The 24746-nt window shown below is 35.3% G+C and overlaps 1 protein-coding gene across 2 annotated transcripts in view; it reads right to left on the bottom strand.

The window, feature by feature from the left end:
- Positions 1-24746, bottom strand: part of LOC116168193 (AF4/FMR2 family member 1) — a 204294-nt gene that overhangs the window by 162828 nt on the left and 16720 nt on the right. Inside the window, exon 1 of one of the 2 annotated variants that reach the window (XM_031483876.1) lies at positions 24068-24365. The exons of the other annotated variant lie outside the window; for it this stretch is intronic. Coding sequence (XP_031339736.1) covers positions 24068-24120 — 53 coding nt within the window. The 5' untranslated portion in view covers positions 24121-24365. Of the gene's footprint in view, positions 1-24067; positions 24366-24746 lie in introns of those variants that run through there. 2 annotated transcript variants of the gene reach the window in all.

Below are 24746 nucleotides of genomic sequence, written 5' to 3'. Positions count from 1 at the left end.
GGATCTTCGGGAAGAGGAGAAGCAAAATGGTAATCGATAGAGAGCAGTGGAGACGGAGAACCTTATCATCATCATTATCACACGGAAACCGGAAAGGATACGCTAGACTCTAGAACTTTTGCCTTTTGATACTATTCTCCGATCTATAACGACAATGCAAACCTGAATATTACCAAATACGATCATAGATCAGACAAAAATTGAATGGGGGATCAAAACACTTCAACCATTTAGATTTTTGAAATTAGATTTTTTCTCAGTTCTGCTGCAGGGAGACCTCTCCAAATTATACACATGAACCAGTGTTGACTAGAAGTATGTTAAAATGTTCCAAAAACGCAGAGTGTGGATAAAGAAAGCTAGAGGATAGAGTAAATCGCAAGGTCGCGATACAGGGGAAAAAACTAGGATACCTCCATAGTAATACTATAGGTAGTACTTTTCATCATTATCAACTGTGTTGGTCATGGCCCAGTCAAGTGATGACTGGCCCAGTCAAGTGATGAGAAAATCGAACATCCGATAATTACGTGCAATTACTGCCGGGGAACTTGCAGAAAAGGTCAAGGTTTCAATAAGTTCGTGCGATCACATTTTCACCAAAAAATTAAACACAAACATAAATCTAGATGCGTAGAAAAAATTTGAATCGGGTAATTTATCAGTGCACAAACATTGGGAAAATTTAAATCTTAAAAATAAACAAAATTACCGCGTACTTAAATTTACAATCTAGATAATTCAGTAATAATGCAGTGATAAACTTATGCTAACATTAGAGAAGGTCGTGTTTAAAGTCGTTGATATTGCACAACCTTTGCATGCTAACAATAAACATTTTTCGTTTTAATCGCATCTATGACCTTAATAAAAATGCATCGAACGTTACTATTTATTTGAACTAATTGCGCGTCGATACCAAATTATTTGGAAAAGGAGTAGCATAGTGGCACACTGGTTTTTCATTTCATCTTATTTTTATTTGACGCATTTTTGTTAAATTAGACTTTTAACAGTGCGTCAAGCCTTGAATTTAAAAAGTAATCTGGTCCTAATACGACGGAGGTGTTTTTTAAAATTTATCTTAACTAGCTGGTCTGTCAAATAACTGGGGAGGAAAAATAATACTATGCGATCAATAATGAGTTGTCGAGTCACCTTTGGAATTTTTGTTTACATGAGAAATGGTACTTAAATTGAACTTCCAAAGGCGACTCGACAGCTCGCTCGTTACTTAACTTCAACTTCCAAAGGTGACTGGACCGCCACTCATTTTTGATCGCCCATTATGGCTCAGGAGCATTTAAATGACTGTTATATTTCGCGGATTATCACAGGCGGCGAAAGTGGGTGTTTCACTGCGACCCTCTCCCAAAACTGCAGGAATCAATGCAGTAGACAAAAATCCAGTCTTCGTCCGAAATTTGATCGCGGCCACATTTTTGGAATTTTGCTTATTGAATACAGGACAAAAGGCGATTGGTGATTCATGGTGATTCACGGTCATTGACAAAAGTAATGATCAGGTAAACTCTGCAGCATAATGTAACAATTTTAGGAAATTTATTAAAACGTAATGTTACGCCTATGTTTGTAAAGATTGAATTTATCGAGCTTTTGGCGCGAGGATTTTCCAATGCATAGAATCGATTTTAAGAGAGCGGAAAGTAAAGTCCTATTCAGGCGCTCTCCAGATATCAAACATTTATAGACCGTTTGTTCAGTCTTTTTTTTATAATTTAAAAATTCAGCTTTTGAGCTATTTTTTTTGGCAAAGAAGGGTTTGAAACCGTAAGTTCATTTTCATTTTATTTCAATAATTAATTATGGTAATATTTTAGCTTCTTTGTTCTGGTTATTGTTAATTGTTATAACTACCTCATCGTAATATACCGAGCATCCAGACCAATCGCCTCGCCAGTGCAAATCAAGGACGTTTTACCTAACCATCCACCCAGAGCCGGACCAACAGGAAGAAGACCAGCCACTAACAACGGCAAGTAGCCTAATTAAACTTACGAGTAGCAAGTTAACAGCAATTAAATAAAGAAAGTTAGCCGGTGCATGTGTGTACATTATTTTATCTTCGATATCAGAACAGTTTTATTGTTCATTTCCTTTTTGATATCGAAATACGGCACAATAAGCAACCAACATCACATCGGGCTCTGTCGGTTTCTTCAAGGAGGTGGTTCGCAATCTCAAGTTGTGCGATATATTCAAATGTTGGTTGTCTATGCTACAGGATTTCTACACCTATTCGGCGATCATTAGAGCGAATTCAAAATCATTCAAAATTGTTGTATATCGGAAACTAGTTCTTTTCCAAAACAAAGCTAAATTTGCTAGTGGAAAAATTTAATAAGCTTTGTTTTTGTTTGTAAAATTTATTGCAAGGCAAAAACAGCAACACGTCACGTCAACACAACACACAACAAATCACCGTGAGAAATGAAAAAAAAAACATGAGAACCTTAAAATTCTAATTGCGGTTTTTGGCAACATTTTTCGGATTTCTTTTCTAATGGAAAATGAGACAAATTGTTTTAATTATTTCACGCAGCATGTGCTTTTTTCGATGGAAATGTGTAGGTACGTAATTAATCTTAAATTCAGGAAACCTGCCACAAACGTAGGTATATGATCGGCTGAATAGTGTAATGAACTTACACTCACAGTGAAACGGTGAAATTTACAATTCTAATTTCGGTTCGCCGTGTGACCTAATGACTTCGAACCTTCCAAACATAACAAGAAATTTAAATATAGGGAAGACAGTAAAAAGACGTGGTTCCTGCTATGTCAATTGGATAATGCCAACCTCTAGTTTAGATGGCGATATGTTAGAACAGTAACGCAAAACGCATATAAAAGGAATTCAGACCCGTTTAATTAGGAATCTTCAGTTGTCTGCCGTCTAGTGCGGAAAAATAATGGAACAATATTGAAAACTTACTAAAATGAGCAAAGGAAGACAGTACCAACGGAATAATGCAAAAAAAACTGGTGTGATGAAGAATGCATGCAAGAAATCGAAATAAAGAGATAACAAGGGCGACCATGAGCATTCTAGAAACGGTACGAGGGCTCGGTCTATGGCTGTCGTTGGTTTATCTTTGGTGGGTGGCATTCGTTTTCGTTTTCGGCGTCGCGTCTTCTGCCTCGGTTTCTTTGTATACTGGTTTCACTTTGTGGCTGGATACTGTCGTTTGGTTTCCATTTGTTTTACGGTAACCAGCTTGTCCGTTCGTTCCAATACTGGGGATGGTCCTTCGTATGGTGGTTGTAACGATTCTCTTGCTGCATCCACTCTTACGTATACCTGGGTAGCTGTGTCTGCGTCTTGAAGAGTGAACGGTTTTCTCTTCGTGTCGTGGTTGAGTGCTGCCGTAGGACGTAGGTTTTCCATGTAACCTCGTAGTTGCGTTACATACATATGTCTGAGGATCTAGCGGGCTTCCTTGCGTTGATGGTGCTAGAAATTCTCTCGGGAGTCGTAAACCCCCTGTCGATATACCATATCCGCTGCAGTTGCCTTGATGTCCGCCTTCCAAGTAGTTCGTATCCCTAGAAGTACTATTGGGAGTGCTTGAGTCTATACTTGCTTTTCCTGGCAACGGAGGGAAGTTTTTACTTGTCGGTGGAATCGCTCCACCATGCCGTTTAGTTAAAGGTGGTGTGCTGTCGTCCGTATTCGTTTGAACCACGCGAGGTGCTTCAAGTCCCGGAAAAGTGTTGCCTCGAATTCCCGCCCCTGGCCGGGGGTAACTTTTGATGGTATGCCAAATTGTGAAATCCACGTGTTCACACATCCGCGATACTACTAATGGGTGTGACTTCGGACCATCGGGTGTGACCGTCGCGTGTGTCCTATTTTTGTTGCGACTGCAGTATATCTTAACTGTTTTTAATAATAAAGACTTGCGGTTTTCGCGATCCTGTGCCACTTTCTGTGAAACTTTTGTTTGACTTTTTGGGATGCTATCATATCATGGTTTAGTTTAGATATTTTTGCGTAGAATCCAGTAACGTAGTTAAAAAAAATGTTTGGACCACTATATGTGAGATTTGGCGCAACACCCTATATATTTTATTTATATACATAATTAATTATATATATAATTTTTTCGTCCGTTAAGCGCGTGGTAGTCTCCACATGGTCTCCATTCTTTCGCTTTCTTGGGCAAAAGATGCAGCGGTGATGCCCAAAGACTATCGGAAAAACCGAAAAAAAGGCCAAACCGCAATTGTTTTAAAAGAGGATTAAAAGTTGCTATACCATTGGTTTTGCTCTAGCTCAAATAGTATCGCTAGTCAAAAAAGAGTACAGTCAAACAATCCGATTTTTTCAAAATATTTCAAAAACCAAAAAATTTGTGCAACTTTTTTCCGAAATTTGTATCTCTTACCCTTTCTAGAATGCCCAGAGTGGCTCTCCTTATCTCGGGCACAGTGTATATTAAGATAGAAATTCTTACAAAAACAAAACGAAAAGTTCAAAAAGGCATATAGAAAGTAAAAAAGAAAGAAAAAATTGAAATAAATTTCGGCATCTTCTTGAAAAAATTCTTTTGTACATTTCTTGCGAAGTCATACCTACAGCCTTACAGTATCATTTCTTTAAATTTTTTGATTTTTTTTAGGTTTAACAAACTTTTTTGGAATCTCTTTAAATTATCTTCTTAAACTACACCATAAGGATCATCTTTAGATGATATTATCGCTCTTTTAAAATAACGTCGAAATCATCTCGATATCTTGATGAAACTTGAAATCAGGCGGGAACATCGGAAAACGCTTGGGTGATCAATGAGCTGCGTATTCACGATTCAAATTTAGGAATATTTTGTTACTTTTCGGTTATTCATGTTGTAGTCTCAGCCGTCTCAATCGAAAATCAAAGGGAACTAGTCAAAGTTGGCCTTTTGTGCAAAGTTGTAGTATTATTTAAGTAAAGGCGAAGAAAATAATTAACCCACTACACTAATGCTACTAAAAAGTAGCCTAATGCGGACTTGCTTAAAATACATTTTTTAATTCTGCATTAAAATTACACGCTAACGACAAAACGAGTAGGCGTACGAAAGGTATTTTAATAATTGTAAAACGTTTCGTGCCATTACCCTGATTGTCTATCTGATCGTTATGCTAATTTAATACATAAAGGAAGCCAATGATGTGTAAATTTCCTAAAAAAATGCTTCCCATTAACCAGTAAAACCCGTAATTTACATACTGTTATTAATTTTTCACTTCGCCTGTCGGTTCTGAGCTCTGATATTTGATTCGTTTTTAACTAAAGTTTCAAATTGAATTTTCAAGTACCAACACCTACGCATCGCCGCCCACAATTACATAAACAGATTCGTTACCGTTCATTGATTTTTGATTTAAGAAACCGTTTTTGTGCGGTTGTTTCTGTGATGAAAATAAGTGCGTGGGAAAATTTGTATATTTCGAAGAGAACGGGGAGCTAATTAGCGCCAGATTTTCGGATCGTTTCCAAATTTAAACTGCTTATCTTGTGTGCTGCGCTAATTTTTTTGTATCTGACAATGCTACTACAGAAAATGTTGATATTATAAAGAAATGTCCTCATTTTGACCACACACTGGAGACGAAACTGCCCTAAAGCGACATACAAATTTTTCAAATTCAAGCTTTTAAAAATACCATGAAACCTTTCCTTTTTGCACCATTCCATTCAAAATTTTCGAGATTAGAATTTCTGGTTTTGGGGCCCCCTCGGTTCGGAGAAAGCAGGACAAATTTGTCACAAGTCTATAAGTCTAATATTTTCAAATTTAGGAAGGAGCAAAGCTTAAATAGTGAATATATTTACGTACTGTACATCAGTTCCTTCTGTATTTATTGTGATTATGTGCTCCTAGATGAAGAATTCGAGAACTATGTCGAGGAAAATGATGTGGACGCAATGGGCGATGAAATTGCAACCAGAAAATGGTATCATAAACAATTGTTAAAATGCCTCAGACTAGCTCTTACGGTTCCTCTTTTACTCCTCTGGATTACGAAAGAGATTTCCTGCCCTTTAATTGAAAATTTGCGTCAAATGGGTTCTTTGACCTTGTACTGTCGAGCAAAATAATAACACCAAAGTAACAACTCACTGTACATTAATAAACATAATCAGAAAATATTAAAGGTTGTTTAAAGAAGCATCTCCCTTTTTTAAAATATTGATTTTATATTTACTAAATTTCTACCCGTCACAAATTGGAACCCTTAAAGTTTACTTCGAAATGGCCATCTCTTTCTTTAGCTCTAAATAGCTTAATGTTGTGAAATTGAATTGCGATTAATTTACAAAAATATTACACTTCAAACACACATTAATTAGAATAGAATTCCTTTTTCAAGGAATGGGCTGATGGCCGAAAATTTTTCTTCCGCGTACCTCTTCAATGTGAAAAATCGCAAAAATTTTACTCAAAAAATGCTCTCGTTACAGTCATTTATCCTTTCACAACTTAAAATCTTTTAAAATTTAAAAAAGTATAATTTCCCATAAAATTGTAATTGCATCGAGACCTTAAACACTTTTTACACTTTTTGAAACAATGTTTGATACGCTCAAAAGTTTAAAGTTTTGAAAAGTTTACAATCACGAGGAACTTTGAGCTTTTAAACTTTAACATCCGAATCTTGAAGCGCCCTTAAAACTTTCCCTAAGTGCATTTAAGGGTTCTTTAAATTTCTACAACAAAACCTGAAAAAGTCTACAAAACCCTAATAAGGCTTATACCATGCAATCAAAAATGAGTTGCTGTTGAGTGACCTTTGGAATTTTTGTTTACATGGGAAATCGTACTTAACTTAAACTTCCAAAGGCGACTCGACAGCAACTCATTTTTGATCGCCCGTTATTAGAGTTTCGAATAGTACGATGTTTCCCAAGAAAAACTCGTGCTATAATAATAATGAAGTACTGAAGAGGGTTTGAGGACACTCCAAAAACGAAATATCTTTCAAGCATCTTTAGCAACATGAAAAAATATTAAATAGCCCACATTTCGAAAACTCAAATCTTTGGGAATAGACTACCTATACAAAGTTACCTCTCGGTTACCTTGTTTTTTGTGCTTAATAAGACACATTTTTAAAAATAGATCTCAATTTAAAAATGTCCATTCCCTTAGACGACTGCTTAGTTATAAACACGGTATTTATTTTTTTTAATTCGTTCCGCACAAAATTTTGTTTCCTTAATTATGAATAATGGCAAGCTTTTCTTACAACGTTTCTTTTTTTTTTAAAGTACAATTATTAGTCTTGGAGAAAATTATTGCTGTCTTGGAAGTAAGACACTGATTATTATTAATCGTTCAGTTACTAGCGCCATTTAAATATCATTTGTGCAGTCTTATCAGAAATAGGAAGAAAATATATGTGCTAGTTAATTAATGTAATATATTTAGATATAAATAATTTACAACATTTCATTTTTTCTTTCTTGACGTACTCGCCTCTGACTGAGCGATCGATCCTTGCTTATTTTTTATATGGATTAATAATATTATATAATTTACCCCAAAATGTAAAAATGATTCAACATTTTTATACTGTAAACAAATATGAATTTCATATTTAATGATAATTTCTACTAAACGTTGTGTAATTGCGTGGCATGCGAATACTGTTTTTAATTGTAATTGGCAGTAATTATTTTTTTCCTGTATGTAGTGTGCATTATACAATACTACCCTATGCATATCTTATGCAAATCAAAGAAACGGACATCAATCTTTAATGGCATTTACTCAGGGCATCACTAATTTCCAAGTTATTAGTTTCTTTTCGAACTTTTACTGTCAGAGAAACGGTCAAGCAACATATACTTCCGACTTGAATTTTTAAGTAACACCTAGGCTACAAGTTCGAGCCGAATATTTTGAAACCGATGTTCGAATTGGATTTGTGTTTTCTCATTCCCAATTGTAGTTACAATTATAAATAAATAAAAAAGCTTCAGGTCAAAATAAAGGCATCATTAGTAATTTAATTACTCATAATTAAATAATTGTATACGAAACTAAATGTACTGGCCTGGATTCCAATTGTAATTGCAAGAGCGTTATTGACTTACCAACTATGCAGCAATGAAACTGGTAAATTGTAAATGTGTACTCACCTGAAACAAAGAAAAAGGATTAGATTTAGTTTTTGGACAAAAAATTAGGAGAAACTGGATCTTTCATTCATACCTACTCCGACCAAAGTAAAACAATGGAAAAAATAGGTTTCCGCCTTACTTTCCGGAAGGTCATGTAACTGACTATTTATGTGTACAAACGGAAATAATTATGGCATAAAAAATAAGAAACTTAGGACATCTGATTTTTACAATCCGCGATATGTTTGCCTTTACTAGAAACATCTTTTCAAAAAATATCTCCAACAGTTGCCATTGCGCATTCTGTACTTACTCATTTACTGCAGTATGCGATATGTCTACCTTTAATAGAAGCATCTGTGGTTAAAATTTCAACAAAATATATTAATAAATAAGAAAGTTGATATTGCGCAGTTTTTCTAGGGTCTGGTGCCAGAGCTATAAGCGATCATACCGAAGACAATATCCGTTAAATTTGGTGTGATCCGAATCGTTGAATGAGAATAAATCGTATATCCTCCAAAAAAAGGGAAATAAAAATGATAACTTCACAGTAAAGTGGAACAATTTTAATTAAAGAAGTCAGACATAAATTTTTGTTTGCAATGAAATGATAGAGAAGTTAAATTACGTTTAAATTTCAAAGTTTACTCATTATAAATTCCGCGAGTAGCTCAAGGCTTAATTTTAAATGCAATCAAAAACTTTATTAATGAATGCTTAAAATAATAATTAAGAAAAATTAACGGATTAAGTTAATTCCTCCGTCTCTCCAAGCGATTTTTCCTTCGTTTTCAATTAACACGGCGGCGTCGTAATCGCGAGAGGGAGGTAAAAATGCGATATCTTTCGCGATCGTCTATCATTATGATCGGCGGAAGAACTTTATTGATGCGATTAATTTAGAGTCTTCGGCGCGAAGTGCATTTTGGGTGTCGAATCGCGGAAACTGTAATTCGATTGGAAACGTCTCGTATTCGCGAAATCCAATTTAATTTCGGATGGTTTTATTTCGTCTACGGTTTTCAAATAACGATCGCTATACAGCAAGTATCAGTTAGCAGTAGTACAATGCAAATTTACTACGGTAGAAATCCAGAATTCAGGTAAGTATTAAGTAATTATTAAGTTCCATTATCAAATCCCAATTTCGTCGTCGAGAGAATAAAATGCCATGCACTAATTTAAAGTCCGTATATTACTTTGAATTCGAAAAATATTTGGGGACTTAATGGGAAAAGTCGCCCTCAATTTTTCAGACCAAGATTGGGTTCTTGCCTTTTTTAGAGGCGGAGAGCCGTTATAGACCCCCTTACAAGAATAAATACTCCAGCTCCTTTTGCAAGCCCTGGAATCGGAAGACAGTAAATTCCATAGTCACCTCAGTTCCTGCTTCAATCGGCATTCCTGATCTTCAGTCATTCCGGCCTCATCGAAATTCGACCAATATTTTACTTGTTACTCGTCAGTATACCGTACACCAGAGTCATTCTTTCATGGACAACTTTTGCACCGTTTCTCTTCTTAGTGAGGAACTTGATAAGCGCTCATTTTACGAAACAAAGAATACTACCAAAACTCTCCAAAAAAAGGCAAGAACTCATCATCTGGAAAATTGATGGCGACCACTACTTTGGAATGGGAGGGCGTTTTGCTTATTGAATGCACGACGCTTTTATGGAAACACGATTGAACGCTTAAACAAAGCAAACCGACCGAACTCATGGCGAACGAAATCTGCGAACAAAGACTCAGAAACTCAGAATTACCACATTCGCCCTACAAGCAAGGATTAGTATCATGCGACCGATTTTTGATCAAACATATCAAAGAATACATCGGGGGGCCGAAAACTTGCCTCAGATGATCACATGAACAGTGCAGTAGCGTTGTTTTTTGTTTTGTCTTTATTTTTAAGTGGGCGGGGTTTCAGTCAAGGCTGCTCTAACCAACCCAACCCAATCCACTATACATTTACAAATATCAATGCCCGACCCCAGATTCGAACATTTAAAAAAAATGTTGCTTTGAAGATATATTCAGTGTTCCAGATAAAATTTCCACCCTGTATATACAGAAAAAGACTAATTTGTTGTGTTGTTTCTGACCACTACCAGAGGCGGATTAGCCGCACATTGGCTATGATAATTTTTGTGTTGTGTGTGTGTTGCTAAAAATTAAAAATTATACCGTTCGAGCACCCACCGATAAGTTTCATCATCGTATTCAACATGCCAGTTCGTGTGTCATTAAGTTGGTGTCGAGGTTGGTGTTGATTTCTACAAAAACAAACAGTTTTTTACGATTAAAACGACCTTATCTCTAGACAACTACATTAATATTTTGCAAAATAAACGAAATACTCAATAAATCAAGTCGGAGCTGCCACAAATGCATTAACAAAGCAAATTGATAACAGCAATTAAGTTTATAAAAATTTTCTTAACCTTCATTCTAAGAAATACCTTTTTTTTGCAATGAAATAAATAAGCAGATTCGCAAAATCGTTTTGTGTTTATTCGTAAATAATCCCGCGAAATTGATTAACACGAGTTTTAATGAAAATTTCAATTAATAATTACAACACCCGCATTCACTTCAACTGCCTAGATCTAACCCTCAACGTCCAAACCGACATTGTTTACATAGTATTATTCTTCAGTTTTATGTGCAGGAAAACTTAAAGGGGAACTGGATAGACACAACGAATTTTAGATGAACTGCAAATTTCAAATGAAATTGGGGGGAAGCTAAAGATGATCATTAAAAGAACCGAGAAACTTGATAAGAAATTGCGAAGAATTTGATACCAACTTGAAATGCGAATCTCAGAGGTTACCTACTTAAGAAGAACTTGAGTAAAGTCTTTGATAACTTGAAAATACCGACAAAAAATTCAGAAAAATTCTAGGAGGAAATTTGAGGATGTTAAGATAAACTTGGTTTACTTAAAGAGAAATTGAAAAAGAAATTTATAAGTGAGCGTGAGAGTAATTTAAAGAAAATTCTTCAGGAAAGTTTAAAACGAAATTAACATAATCTCAAGGGAATTTGAGCACTTGAGAGAGATTCGACAGGAATCTGAGAAAAGCATTATGGGGAACTGAGAAATTGAGAGGAGTGTCTAGGCTAAATCGCGTTGAAATTTTATATATCCCCACATCTCTAAAGCGAACGCATTTGAATATATTATGTTTTTTTAACAAGACTGAGGATTATATAATGTATATGTTACTCAATTACGACGAGTTTTAATAAATAATATAATACTAAAATGTCATATTGCTGTGTGAACTCCTCGTATACTTCTAGCACCTGATACAAAGAAAAGTCTCAATATTAACTTAAATTAATCATATGGGAGACTCAGTGGCCTCGATCAACGTCCAAAAATTCCAAAGAATTATTACACAAATTTTGATCAACACCTGAAATAAATCCTGGATACGGAAATCTGACATGAACACTCTATCCGGGTCGCACAATGGGTTTGAATAAACACACACATTATTAATTCCGAGTAAAAATTCGCGTACGTGACCAAAGCAAGCGCCCTCGAAAACTGTATTTCATTTGTGGTCGCAGAATAAATTTTGTTTATGTAAAATCATGCAAGTCGTGTGATTATTCGATTCAGATGGATATCTCATGTTCCATTAGGATTATTTTGTTGATCCGCGCCCAAAGATCATTTCAAGTGCTTTCAAAGTTTGGTCAACGGCCTCTTTGGAGTTTAAGGAGTTCCCATGAGATTCTTCTCAAATTTGCCTAATTGGTCTTCATTTGAAGTCACTCGTAAGTTTAAATCAAGATCTTCTAACGGTCTTTTGTGAATATCGGTATCTATGATTCCAGTTGACAGGCGTAATTGTTATGGCAGTGATTCCCTATCCAAGATAACTAATCGTAGGGAGATTGGGGAATAAATATTGCGGCTGCACTTCTAGAACTTCTCGAGACGCCGACAGGTGGATAAACGATATCGACGCTAAGGAATACACGTGGATGTGACTCATTCTATATTTTTCGTTAGGGTGATTCACGTAGCCCGTTCGTTATAAGTGTTAAAACTTAAAATTGCTTATTTTTGAGACGACAGTATAGGTAATCAATATCTATAGCATTTCAGGAATACTCGCCTTTTAGAAAACACTTCATTTGAAATGCAATAATAATCAACCGCTTTACTTTCACCTGATGACTTCCATATGTTTAGCGCGTTTCTAATTTGCTCTTGAGGTTTGCATTCATTTATAATTGGCCGGTACTTAATGGAAAAAACAATGGTGACATGCGACACGCAAATTGGCACTCTTTTGTATGTGGGTATTTACAGGTAATTTGTATGTTTAACCTTGAAGTTATGTCAGGTATCAGACATGAGAATGTATGTATAACGAAAAACGTACAAATGAGTACAGGTTTAGTTTTTTTCTTTAAATTTATGTAATAATCTACACAAATCCGTTTCTTTTATTGTTAGCTTAAATTATACTCGTGAAGTTAATTCATTTATTAATTTTTAATGGGAAATGGTGGAAAGAATGATGGTACTAACGGCTCATCACATTTACCACCGCGCGACTTTATTTTGTTCAAACATAAAAACAAATACTTCATACTTTTTCTTTTTTTTGTGCACTTTCACATTTAAAAAATAAAGTGCACTTTTGCGCTCTTGATGTCTGCCTGTCTGTCTGTCTGAGTCACAAAGGCTTCGGAACTACACCACTTACAGACTTGGTATAGGTGCCATTAGATCAGAACCCCAACGACGCATTCGACTCCAATCGCAAATCGGAGTGTTGCGAGGTCCAGGACAGCTCAGCGACAGCTCGGGGCGGGAGGCCACCCCGTGACATAACTAATTAATTGGCGATGATCGTGGTTAAGTAGTCGGACTGAATGCTGCCAAGTCATCCCTTATGACCGTACGCATAGATTTCAGAGGGACGTTTCTAATGACAAGTGAGTAGATTTATCCCACCTTAATAGGGCCGTATGAGTTCTGACCAACAACCTCCATTTAATTAGCTACTTTCCTTGTTAAAAATGCCAACCCTGCACCCTTCATTACAAAAATATGATTTTTTTTTAATTTGTTGGTATTATAATTTTGAAAAGAGTATTTAATATGCTATTTTCTTAGATGTAAAAATATACAGAGTGTGCCATTTAATAATGAGGTTAGGTCCAATAACTTTTTTAACCTGACTCTGTACACTTATTTTGAACGGCAGTTTATTCAACAATTATTTTAAATAAATTTTTGCAATAAACATTTTTCTGTATTTTAAGTCTGTTTATATGATTTTTTTAATGGCATAAATAATTGCGGTGATACCCTGTAAAAGAGTCGAAAGAGATAGATCCAAATTGACACGGAAGAATATGCCTAAAAATATGTTAAGGTTATAAGGCTATTTGTTTAATACATTTTTTTTAAATCTACCATTTGAGTACTACCATTCGTCTACACCCTGTATATGGTCAACTTTCAAAAAAACGAGTACTGCACTGGTAAAAACAGTGCAAATGTTTGTCTTATTGCATCCGATCTACTTGGGTGGACATCGATCAATACAATGGGAGATGTTTACAAATCGAGGCATTAACATTTGTAGGTTTTCGAACTGCGAACGTGTCCTTTAAAATGTCTGTATACCGAAAACACATGACGCTAACTATCAATACAGTGTAATTGTTTATTGATGCAAGGACACTCACGTTCATTGTTTAATTAGCATTTTCCCAAATTAAAATTTCCAATGCATCAAAAACAATGGAGTGTAGGTATAATAAACGCTACTGTCGTTAAGAAAATCGAAAAAAGTTTGATTAAAAATAAATGCTACTGCAGCCCACTTTTTGTAATAAAAAGTATCGATATCAAGGTTAGACAAATAGGAATCTTTGTTATTACCTACTTCTATTTCTAAATATATCACAGTCTCGCTGCGTTGCTTACGCTACAATAAATACAAAATTCAAGGCCTTTTCCTCAACAAGAACAAAAATATTAAAAATCGTAATATGAAAATAGGACATTTCATTTACATAATAGCAACTTTATTCTTCAATTCATACATTCCAAATTGCTCATCTCCATATACGAGAACTCATCGCGGTTTGGCACAAATAAAAATATGTCGGTGAGAGAATGTACCGAAATGTGAAATGCGGAAAGCAAGCCAGTATTACGTGAACGCATTTAACGTTTTAACAATAGATGACGAGGAAAGTTAATTATTTAATTAAACGGGTTTTATTTTTGCCATTTTTTCCAATTCTCCTCTAAATTTTCTTGTAGATGGAGAAATTAGTGGTTATTCTTCTTGTATAGGTACTTTACGTAATTTAGTGTGTTATCATAAGTGAAGACGGTGAACTGTAGGTACACTTTCAACGTACCAACGTAGATAAACCACATTGAGGCACATGAAAAGTTAGCACCTAATTTAGAAAATTTAGAAAGTTACTAGGATTCTTAATACCTCGTATTTCCAATGTCAAGGAAAATATTTTGAGTTCTGAATCGTATAGCTCTTTAATTTTTAAAATAGAGCGTAGAAAGATATACTTCTTAAGGGTTTTTAAAGTCTCTTTACATGATGTTTTAGCTTGAAAGCATATACAATCTACCTATAAATGTTTTTTAAACTTTATCGTTGAGGATGTATTTGTGGTAGGATTTTAAAGTTATGTATAATGTGTAGAATGGCGCTTTAAAGGCCCTGAAAGTGAAGCATTTCACCCTAAAATGGCTTATGATTTAGTATATTAAGAAATAAGTGTATAATCAAGTCTTTCAAATCATGCGCAACGAGTTTGCAAGTGCTTTTTAAAGACGCCTTTCTTAAGGTATTTTTTCTATACCTGCAATATAATATAAAAATAACGGAAATAAAATGAAATCATATTGACATTATACTCGAATACATTTCTAATTAAGTGGGCTGATTATTCGTAACTCCATGCTAGCCCTGGTAGCATCGTTAAAAAATACCAATTTTAGGTCAAACTTCAGAAAATGTGGTCCATTTTTTTACTACGCCACTGGATTCTATGTAAAAATATCTACAATAGGCGGTTTTTCCCTTTTTCTATCTTACATGGGTAGTAAAATACGGTAACATCCCAAAAAGTCAAACTTTTTGATTTCACCCTGTATCAATTTGTGATACTGTATATCCCAGACATCGGGGCGCCAGCAGTTACCATCAAGTCGATAAAAGATTAGTCAGCGGCGATAAGGAACGAAAGCGAATGTGACGCGTTCCTTCCGGGAAACGTGAGACCCCGACTTTGCAGGATTATTAGTGAACTTCGCGCTTGTATGCAATAAATTTACATGTAAATTGTGTACAAAACTTACAATATCCTTACATTTTCCATTTGTTTGTTTTCAAAAAATGTAATAATTTAATTTAATAATAAAGTTGGTCAGGTTTTATAAATAATATACAAAATCGTGGATACCTAACATTTGAAATGATTGAAAAGGTGGGAGAAAGGCGGCAAGGAAGGAGTGGGGGAAGATCAGTTTGGATTCCGAAAGGGTTTGGGAACCAGGCATGCAATAGCAGTAGTAAAAACAATTGGAGAAAGATATATAGAACGAGTCTGAGCCCAGGAGATCGGGAAAAGGCATTCGATTGTATGAAATACGACAAACTATTAGACATTTTAAGGGACAAGGGTGGTGCTTGTAGAGAAAGAAGATTGATCAGAAACTTGTACACGAAGCAGGTGAGACTGAAGTCGGGAAAAGGTGTAATAGGAAGGGGAGTTAGACACAGATGTTGTCTATCGCCAACTTTATGTAATATCTATGTGGAGGATGTGCTGGGAAAGGAATAAGGGAGTAAAAATAGGTGGCAGAAATGTAAGGTCAATCAGGTTTGCTGATGATATGATGATATTTGCTGAAAACACGCGGGAATTGAATGAAATGTTGAAACGACGGATGGATTGAGAATTAACCACAAGAAGTGAAGGTAATGAAAGTTGGAGCAGAGGAAGTAATGGATGTAAGGGTAAGGGTGAGAAATTGGAACAAGTAAAAACAATTAAATACTTAGGCACAATAATATCAGACGATTGGTCGAGTGAAACGGAGATAATGATAAGAATTGAAATGGTCAAGACAGCGTATATATGAGAAAAAGAGTGGTGCTTAACAGTAAGATGAGAGTGTTCTGTTGATGGGTGTGATATATGGACATTAAATAAAAGAGAATTAGAGAGACTCTAAGCATTCGGGATGTGGATGTGGGACTTGGAGGAGGTTGTTATAAGTAAAATGGGGTGATAAGATTAGAAATGAGGAAACGAGTGAGGAAATATTAAGAAGAGCAGGAGAAGGAAGACAACTGTTAAGCAATATTAGAAAGAGAAACTGGGTGGGCCACATGTTGAGGGGAAATGAAACGTTGAGTCTTATTGGAGGGATCGGTGAAGACGGAATGTGGTGGAAAGTGAAGAGGAAAATGAAATGGGTTGATGATATGAAGAACGGAACCGGCTGTGTGGAAGTGCAGAGAGAGAGAGAGAGAGAGATAATGGACCAGGAGTTGTGGAAGAGGGATGGTACCTAAGAACCTGCCAACTGGGAAACTAAAAAACACATTTTTTCAGTACATATATCTCACGAAACTCCATTTTATTGGTTGCAGCTTCAGTGGTAACTTTATCTAGCTAGCATCAATTATATCTCAAACGCGATTCCAAACTTTACAAGTAAGTGGATTAATTATCTGTGCCACTTTCGTTAATTCACACACTTAAAACGCTGTAAACATAACGACAAATAACACTTCGACAAAAAGTGAATAAGCCACCATAAAAAATCATGCTCGAGAACTAGATGAACCTGTTTGTAGATCGTTTAAAATAAATTAAATAACATAATATCACTTGTAACATAGAATCGTTTCTCCTAAATTGGACAGCATATTTTACTGGATATAAGTTTCAACCAACGGCGTAACGTGACACTGGATTCAATTATCTTTTTGTGTATTTTACTTAACAATCATACACCATGAGATCCAGCGAAAATCTCCGGGGTTCTTCCTAATACGTTTAGAGCACGTGCGTATATTTCATTAGATTCATTCTGAGATAAATACCTACTGGGGCATAAACTACAGTGAGCGGTAAAAATATGGAACAAATTCATTTAATAATCAGGTCTGGGGTTTAAAAAGAATGCTCGCACACGTCTATCATAATTTGTCTTGCGCATTTTTGCACTAAAGAGAAAATATACAGAGTGCGTCAATAAGTAGATTTATTTATATTTTATTTCCCTTTATTTTTGATACCAAGGTCGATATTTGTAAATGGAAATGGAAAATATTAACTTTGGTATCAATCTTCTTTTTGACGCATCCTGTGACGTGTGCGAGCATTTTTTTTAACCCAACATCTGACTTTTAAATGAATTTGTTCCATTTTTTAGCCGCTCACTGCTGTATTAAACATAGTATATAACATAGTATCAAAGATAATACTACACAATCTTTGATACTTAGTATTAAAGTCTACGCATCCGTGCCGACATACTTCCAGGGGTCACCAAATTGTAGAAAAAACGACGATTTCATCGATTTTTGGTTCGTTTACGGTAAGCGTAAATTGAACGAACTGAACTTTTAGTTTTCTAATCACTTCGTTTCGCTAAAACAATCGCAATAAACTAGCACACATACAATCGATCGTGACGTAAATGCCGCTGCGTCACCACCGAAGATGTTTTAATTAAATTTCACATAGTCCTCCACCTACACCTTTCTCTGGAAATTGTACCCACATTGTTTACGGTTCGGTCAATATGTCAGTTACAAGAGGGAAGTCCTGAAGGCGAAGGTGGAATTGTTTTAAATGTTTTAATTGCGACCATATTTCGCTGAAGCCAATTTCTCCCAATGGAATTTCATTTTATGTTGTAGCATATTCCACTCTAATAAAATTTCATTATCCCTTAGACACTTCATTAGTTCTAGTTCTAATTCTTACGAGAGCAGAACGACACGGGGCGGTTTTTTACTTCCTTGGTGACCCTCATAAACACATAAATGGCGGTGCACATGTATTTTATGGCGCCTTTCATCCCTTTCAATATGTTAACATAATGACCTGACATACAAGACATTTGATGTAAGGGATACGAAATGTGTATTTAATACAGTTAACGCCAGTTCGAGGCATAAGTATCACAATTTTATTTAATATTTGATTTAAATTTAATGCATTTAATGTAAGAGGACCAAAACAAGCATTTTTCCCTCGATTTTTCCAAATAGACCGATGGTCTAAAATGGATCGTGTGAGAGCTAGGCCCTAAAATCTACGTTTCGTCTTAAGTCTTCAGCACAGATACATATAAGCCTTGCGCCAAATGCTACCTACATAATTGCAGAGTATGTTTAAAATGACGATTCCTGTACCTACCATTTTCTTGAAAATTCTGGTATTTTGATGGTATATTTTTTCATAATATTGTACCCAAAAAACCAAATGGTAATAAAAATGTTTAATGTACAATTGTACAGGGTAATATTATTAAACAAAATATTATAAAAATACCTAAACCGGTTTTGACAGTGTTGTAACGTAACGGCGCCATCGAGGCGCACAAAGGTTGTAATGAGATATTTTCGGATGTTCACATAACTTTCCAAGAAAATAACTTTTCTAAAGAAATGTCAACTGGATGCGCTTCTCGGATTCTCTAATATGAAACTGAAAACTGAAGTCTAACCATATATATAATTTAAATTTCAATTGAAATGCTGTAAGTTTAACCAAAATATCACACTGAAATTTCAAAAAAAATTTAGGGTTGAAAAGTGTACAAAAAGAAGTTCGCGTTTCTGATACTAATGATTTTTAACAAAGGAGGTTTGAAAGTCTTTAACATAAAAGTCAAAAGTTTCGAGATGTAGAGGTCGGAGGTTAAAGTGTTCATACAAAATTCAAACTTGACTTACTGCATAAAGGCTGTAAAGCAGAGATCATGCATTAAACGCTGAGTCAGCAGAATTTAATTATAGTAAACAATGGAACATCCGCGGAGATCCCTTAATTAATTAAAGGTGTGAATCATGACCTACGATAACCAGGTTTTTCGATATACGGTTTTAGTTACAGTCTTGAAGTATGATAGAAATAAATTTGTTTGTTATGCGAATGCAACAATTCTTAATTTGTTAGTGAATATCAAAAGCATTTTTGGCAACTTTCGCAAGTTGCAGGTTAACATATTGATACCGCCATAAAAAATTTGATCTCAACGTAAGTTGGTTTCTCAACCATGAGTCCCAAATTACTTTAAAGACTATTAAAGACCAGAAGATTTTATATAGACTCCTGGAGACGCGCCTAGAGATCTTTGAAAGGCATTGCACTTACAGGCTTCTTCAATATTCGTATATTTAAATCTCTTGTTAGACGCTTTTTTTACATTTAATATTTCATGAAGCCTCTTAAGTACCACTCAAGGCTAATAATTCCCGGGATAAATCATCTTATACGTTCTGTAAGTTTCTTAAAGACCTTTAAAGGACTAATCAGACTAATAAAGGAAACCAGTCTTAAAAAACCTCCAAGAATACTTTTACCATATCAAGTGCTAGACTGAGCATACGGAAAACTACAAAAACTGCGTGAACTAGGAGACGCAGTAATATATTTCGACACCGAAGCAGCCGTAGGCCCTGTGTCCAAGATAAGGATGTCTATCATGGGGATCGCTGAAAGCGTAGAAGATACGACGATGGTTAAATTAGAGAAAAGAAGACCAGAAAATTCCGATTACTTCCGAAAATTCTAAAGGAAATTCTAAACAATTCTAGAATATTCTACAAATTGTAAGTATAAATAAATTTTAAAAAAATAAAAAAAATTCTACAAAATCCTAGTAGTGTACGCCAAAATTCGACAGTTTTCGAACGTTTTTAGATAAGAAAATATTACCGGGGGGTATGGAATACCCCCTAGCAGAGCACTCTCGGCGAAGGAATTCTCTCTCTATTACCCCTAACACTCTTATGGTAATCTTAGCTAAAAGGTAATTAAATCTTCATGACCCATACAATTTTAACTTAGGTGCAAGCCTCCAATTTTCAAAATGGGCATATTTAGCATCTACTTATACACAGGTGAAAGGGTTAATTTTTTGCCCTATTCAGTGAGTAAACGTTCATATAAAGCGAAACGCTTTGTTACCGGGTGTTATTTGTTTTTGACATATTTAGCTCAAATTTGGAATATAAGTTACGTTGAAGGGCTTACATCATTGGTCATGTAAATGGTAACGAGAATCTACAGGGTGATGTTTTTTCAGGGGTCATATTCCATTTTTTACCCCTGACCTTTATTTGGTGCGCCGATGGTTTAGAAACTCTTGCAATTTTTTGGTATCTGCGATCGTCATCGAGAAAAAAAGTAAAAATCAATTTCCGGAAACAACAGTTGCAGTCCAAAAACTGCCCAAACCTCCAAAAAAGGCTTCATTAATCATTCTTGTTAGAAAGAAAATAGAAATTCGTTTTTTGTGTTAGTAAATATTCCATAAACCTAACGCAACTATGCAGATGCAAAAAATATTGCGCATGCGCAACCCAACTGTTGTGTTTGCGGAATGCAATTTTTTTTGTCAAGATATGTATGTGCCTACATACTTGAATAAAAGCAAAACTAAAGTCTATTCAACAAATTTGTTTTGCGCATGCGTAACTCAACTTTTTTTTTGGTTGAGCTAATGAAATGTTATATATTAGACCTCGAATAAAGTATCATGTCGTTTAGAATATCTTATATTTACTTATACATTTTAAATAGCTGGCTAATTTAATAATATGCTGCTTACATTAATTACCCTAATTAAATTTGACCATGAAATAACTAAAAGAACACTATCTAATAAACTCAGTTTGCTTTTCAAGTTAAACTTGTATAAAACGCGAGCGATTAAGTAATATCATGATCTATCCAACGCACAAAATGTGTGTGATAAAAATGATGGATGCGTGAAGATCTCGAGGATCGTTCGGTATTCAATTGTATGGGATTTTTAGTTTTGAAATTGGGTCTTGTATTTGCATAGGTTTAAGGTAAGGTAAAATTATAACACCCTGTAGATCGGTAACGAAGTGTTTGCGGACATATGTTTAAGTATATCAACTTTTAGTCAGAAATAAACCAAAGGATTAGCCTCACCCGTATGCATATTATGTTTAGAAACACCCTGTATATAAAATTGGAGCTCTATTCATTTCATACGATTTACAAGCTAATTGAGTTTAGGCTAGGGGGGTGTCATTTCAAATTTTAAAAAAATATTACATTTGGCTAAGGTCAATCAAAATTTTTTTTCTTTCGATAAAGGACCTACACAATTTTTGTGCAATAAAATATGGGGTCTTCCAAGTTTGATCCGCCACTGGAATACAACACGCCACTGTTGGCCAGAAATATTTTAGAAACATTGTGCACAATTTCGCTCCTCCATTTTTTGCGATATCTTTTATGGTAAAGGACGGAGCTTTTTGATTCATTACCTTACATCCGAGCTTACATCCATACCATGCTTACATCATATTACAAGTTGGTCCAAGCCAAATATGTGTAATCGATGCGGTATGAAGCGTTTTATTCAATATTAAAATCTAGTGAATTCCATAACGTTACGTAAAAATGTAATATTGCCTTTAAGTATCCAGCAACAACTTTCGTTGTACAAATTACTAAGCAAGAGAAGCTTGACCGACCGGTTTAATTTTGGAACTTGCTGCAGTGATGTCAATTTACACGAATTTGAAATTATTAACTCAATATGCGATTCTACAAAAGGATTACATAATTGTTTCGTAGTTCAAACCTAATCACATTATGTTTTATAGGTATGTATACAAGAAAGGTTTCGCCTCGGGTTTTATTCAAACAACTGATGAAGATACCTAATGCAAATATTATAATTTGTGTAAATGAAGAAAAATATTAAATACTGAAACCAATGAACCTTATTTCTTTAGTTATTGTCAACGAACCGAATTGAACCATACATATTTGTATATAACTTTTTGGTTTATATGAGAAGATTGTGCTGTAAATATTTAAGTTATGGAAATGTTATTCTTTTATGTTCGTTTTAAACTCAGATTTATTTATCTTGCTAATCAGAAAATTACTTTTACTACTTGTTATGTAAGTATCTCGGTAAGTATACATAGAAATAATGATTTATTTTGTGTGTTTGGCTTTTAAGATGTTTTTAACAACTTTTTGTATTAATTTCAGGTGATTTCCCTAAAGAAGGCATTTTTTGCTGAAACAAGTGTCGAGTTCAGATCAACATTTGTATCAGTATGAAATAAATCGCGTTATGAGGAACACATTAAGGTTCTTGAAATGTATTCAAACCAATAAGTCGTGTTATCAAAATGAATAAGACCTTTGTATCGGTGTACGCACGACAATGATCCAAAGAAATATTTATTGGGGTTAACAAGAAATGTTTTGTTTTAGTCAAACACCTATTTCTTTAATTCCAATATTGATTTTGATTATATAACAAAACTTTATAAACTTCACATTTGTAATAATTACCTAATAAATATCCACAATTTACGGTTACTAACCATAGCATTTATCCAAATTTGTTTATATCAATCAATTATTTTTCTCTGATGAGAACTTGCGGAAGTTAACTGTTGCCTCCCTCAAAGGTGACAAAAATAAGCGCCTGGCATTGAGATGAAGTGTCAAGGAGGATCGAAATTCGAAAATGACCTTGTAGACAATCCGCGTTTTCCAAAATGAGCTACGTCACAAATCTTGGCAAAACAATCGATTCTAGGAATTCAATACAGATCAACGCTAATTACTATGGCTCACATTCTTGAAATTAATTTCCAAGTGAAGGTAAACAAGCCCAAATGCACCAAAAACGAAAGTTTGAAAATCGACCATTTACAATTTACATAAAAGATTAACCCCGTTATCTTTAGTATTTAAATGCTCATTATATTATCAATGATAAAAGTACTAATTTTATAACAAGTAGTGTCACGTTGATAACTTTAAGAAATAAGTGCTGAGAAAAAGTTCCTAAGCGAAATACGTATACTTGTTGTTGCCGTTTCGTGATTGCAATATTGCGTCCTTATCAGACTTATTTTTTATCGGCGCTTATTTAAATCCGTTTTATCTCAGGATGTTATTCCACAAAACGCCGATAAAGTCGTTTTACGGTTACAATACCTCTAAGCAAATCGATTCCCATCCTAATTATCAACCCCAGAGAGACGTTCATGATTATAAACAACAAAGTCGAGATTGATATCGGCGAAATTGAAGCTGCAGCCGACGAGAAAACATTTCATCTCCGATTTTCTGGCACAATAAGGCGGTCTGGAATCGAATCTTATACCTTTTTATAAGGGGGAGGATTGCAGCACAGAAAATCAATTACACAGCAGTGAAGGATTTCGTATTATCAGTCCGTTCAGAGCGAGATTGACCTTTTCACCAATAAAAAGGCGATTATAGATTGACGATATCGAGTCGCGTTTTAATATTAAACAATAGTATGGATGTGACGTCAAGCATACGTGAGAACTAGAAAAAGAGAATGGTAATCTCAAGGGTGAGGGAGGTGAGCAGAGATTAGAAATCTTGCTCGCGGTGAAAGTGTTAGCAATAATACGCCATGTTGAATAATACTGCTATAATTAATGAAGAGGGCAATTAAATTTCGTCAATTTTCATATCGGCGCTTCTAATAAAATTCAATTTTATCGGAGGAGCAATTAAAACTGGTTGCCTTAATTATTTGTCAATGTAATTTTCCGCTAAACAGCTGTCTGGGAGTTTAAGGGATGTCGGTGCGCTACTTAAGACGCGAATGGAAAAGAAAGTTGCGTTTACCTTGTCAGCGTTCCTTTGAGTAGCGGATTGCGGTCATAATAACCCCCGATCATAGCGGTTATCCTCGTAAGGGTATGTTATCCAAATGGGTCGGTATCACTTATCCTAAATAGTGGAAACACAAAACCACTGACTAGACACATTCTCACACTTCGCACGCACTAAAATTCGCGATCATTGCAGGAGGCGCGCGTTCCCCTCAAGTTCCAACGGTGGGAATCAAAGGGCACGTGTACAAACATTAATCTATGCTATAATCACTGTAAACAGCACACTATCAGTTTGACAGTGCTAGTGTCAAACCCAAACAGGTGTCTGCCCCTCCAACCGCGCGCGTGCGCTGCCACTGCTTTTACAGACCGCAGCTGCCCTTGATAGCAAGTGAACCAACGTCAGCTCGAACTCGTTCACCTAGTTTTACGCTCAAGAATTTACTTCTTCACGAAACCAGGAGCCGGTGCTACCGAAGAACCCTCGAGAGCGCTATTCCCGGTGTCTTTGAACAACTTTTCTAATCACTCGCCGATCACGCTTCTCAATAATAATTTAAATTAACGCGCACACCAGATAAATTTAAAGGCCGAGGTCCTCTGCAGTATCAGCGTTTTAAAACTGACGTAGTTACATCTGCATTAGTGTCGAAAGTAACGATCGAATTTTATCGCTATCGTCCTTTTCG

This window comes from Photinus pyralis, unplaced genomic scaffold (genome assembly GCF_008802855.1).
Source record: "Photinus pyralis isolate 1611_PpyrPB1 unplaced genomic scaffold, Ppyr1.3 Ppyr1.4_LG4, whole genome shotgun sequence".
NCBI lineage: Eukaryota > Metazoa > Arthropoda > Insecta > Coleoptera > Lampyridae > Photinus > Photinus pyralis.
The sequence above is the reverse complement of the archived record's forward strand: the minus strand, read 5'-3'. Positions and strand labels throughout refer to the sequence as shown.